Source organism: Colobus angolensis, unplaced genomic scaffold (genome assembly GCF_000951035.1).
Source record: "Colobus angolensis palliatus isolate OR3802 unplaced genomic scaffold, Cang.pa_1.0 Scaffold34, whole genome shotgun sequence".
Classification (NCBI taxonomy): Eukaryota; Metazoa; Chordata; class Mammalia; order Primates; family Cercopithecidae; genus Colobus; species Colobus angolensis.
In genome coordinates this window covers 6,417,031-6,418,569 of record NW_012116710.1, presented here as the reverse complement: position 1 = coordinate 6,418,569, position 1,539 = coordinate 6,417,031, and the positions used below count along the sequence as shown (strand labels likewise).

General features: G+C 51.5%; 1 protein-coding gene across 1 annotated transcript in view; it reads right to left on the bottom strand.

Moving 5' to 3' along the window:
* Positions 1-526: 526 nt before the first annotated feature.
* The window catches only part of DLL3 (delta-like 3 (Drosophila)), a 14,224-nt gene continuing 13,211 nt past the window's right edge, over positions 527-1,539 (bottom strand). The window contains 3 exon segments of the mRNA XM_011952533.1: positions 527-1,072; positions 1,074-1,176; positions 1,387-1,536. Of these exon segments, the coding sequence (XP_011807923.1) occupies positions 989-1,072; positions 1,074-1,176; positions 1,387-1,536 (337 nt within the window). The 3' untranslated portion in view covers positions 527-988.

The window sequence follows — 1,539 nt, the reverse complement described above, 5'->3', positions numbered from 1 at the left end:
CCTCAGGTGATCCACCCACCTCGGCTTCCCTTTGTAATCCTGTGCTGGGATTACAGGCGTGAGCCTCCACTCCTGGCCACTAATACATTTTCTTTTAAAGAGACAGGATGTTGCTGTAGTGCCCAGGATTTAGTGCAGTGGTGTTATCATAGCTCACTGCAGCCTCAAACTCCTGAGCTGAGGCCATCCTCCCAGCCTCAGCTTCACAAGTAGGTAGAACTACAGGTGCGCCACCAGGCCTGGCTAATTTTGTTTTAATTTTTCGTATAGGGGTCTTGCTGTGTTGCCCAGCTGCTCTCCAACTCCCAGCCTCAATCATTCCGCTTCAGCCACTGATCTCACTCTGTGGTTCAGTGGGATTACAGGCGTGAGCCACTGCACTCAGCCATAAATTCTTTTATATTTAAAGCCATTTGAGTCGTTTGCGACCCCTACTACATAGAGTCCTGTCTACTATTCTCCTCAGGAGACAAAATCTCTTCCCTTCAGCCCTAACACTACATACAAAGTATTCAGCCTCGTTAGTCAAAACTGATCACAATAATAGCCTTTATAGGTGTTTCTGGAGAGATGGGTGAGAAAAAAATAGGATATAAATAACCACTATTTACAACTTGCAGCAGTAAAGTTCTCCAAGACACCCCTTCGAGATTGAACTCCAAAGCCTCTGGGGCAGAGACTGGGCACCACCAAGCAAATACAAAAATCCACGCTCTGACTCCTGGTGCGGATGGAGAAGACGCGTCAGGCCTAGAAATAAAACGAGTAGGAAGCATTAGAGAGGCTGCCCCTCTGCCTCCCCTGCCTCCCCGCAGAGTAGAATCAGTGGAAAAGCTCTGGCGGAGTCCCCACAGTGACCTCTTCAAGCCCATAGCTTTTTCGAAGAGAAGATGGCAGGTAGCTCCAAACGACAAGAGGGATGCAAAATAGGAAGAAACTAAGTTAGAACTGAAAATGGGCTTAAAACCTTCCAGAGACTCTACCCAATTCATTTCACAGACAGAATCGAGGAAGGGTAGGGAAAAAGCAGGTTCCGCCACTGCCCAGCGCGCCCAGTGTGTAGCGGGGGGGGGGAAAAGGGGCATCGCTACCTCCCGAGCGTAGATGGAAGGAGCAGATATGACATAAATCCCTCGAGAGTCTACATCTTCAGGGCGATTCCAATCTACGGACGAGCTGTGGGAGGAAAGAAAGAAGAAAAATTCAGACTCTTTAAATTCTCAGATCTTGTTTTCCCCTACCCATCACAAACGGGAACCTAAAGCCAGCTACGGGGTAAGAAAGACCGACCAGGAAAATGCATCAGCGAATCGGGCCAACTGCACGACGGAGATGGGTACAAGCAGCCAGCAGCGCGAGGCGTTCGTCTGCGGCGCAGCCCCTCACCTCGGGACATCCCCGGGACCCTCCTGCGTCCTTAGGTTGTTGAGTGCATCCGGGAGTGCATGGACTGACGGCTCCGGGGTCCCAGCCAGCAAGCGAGACCCAGCATCCTGGGCGTGGCCACGGCGGCGCACGTGGACCAGCAAGAGCGCAGCG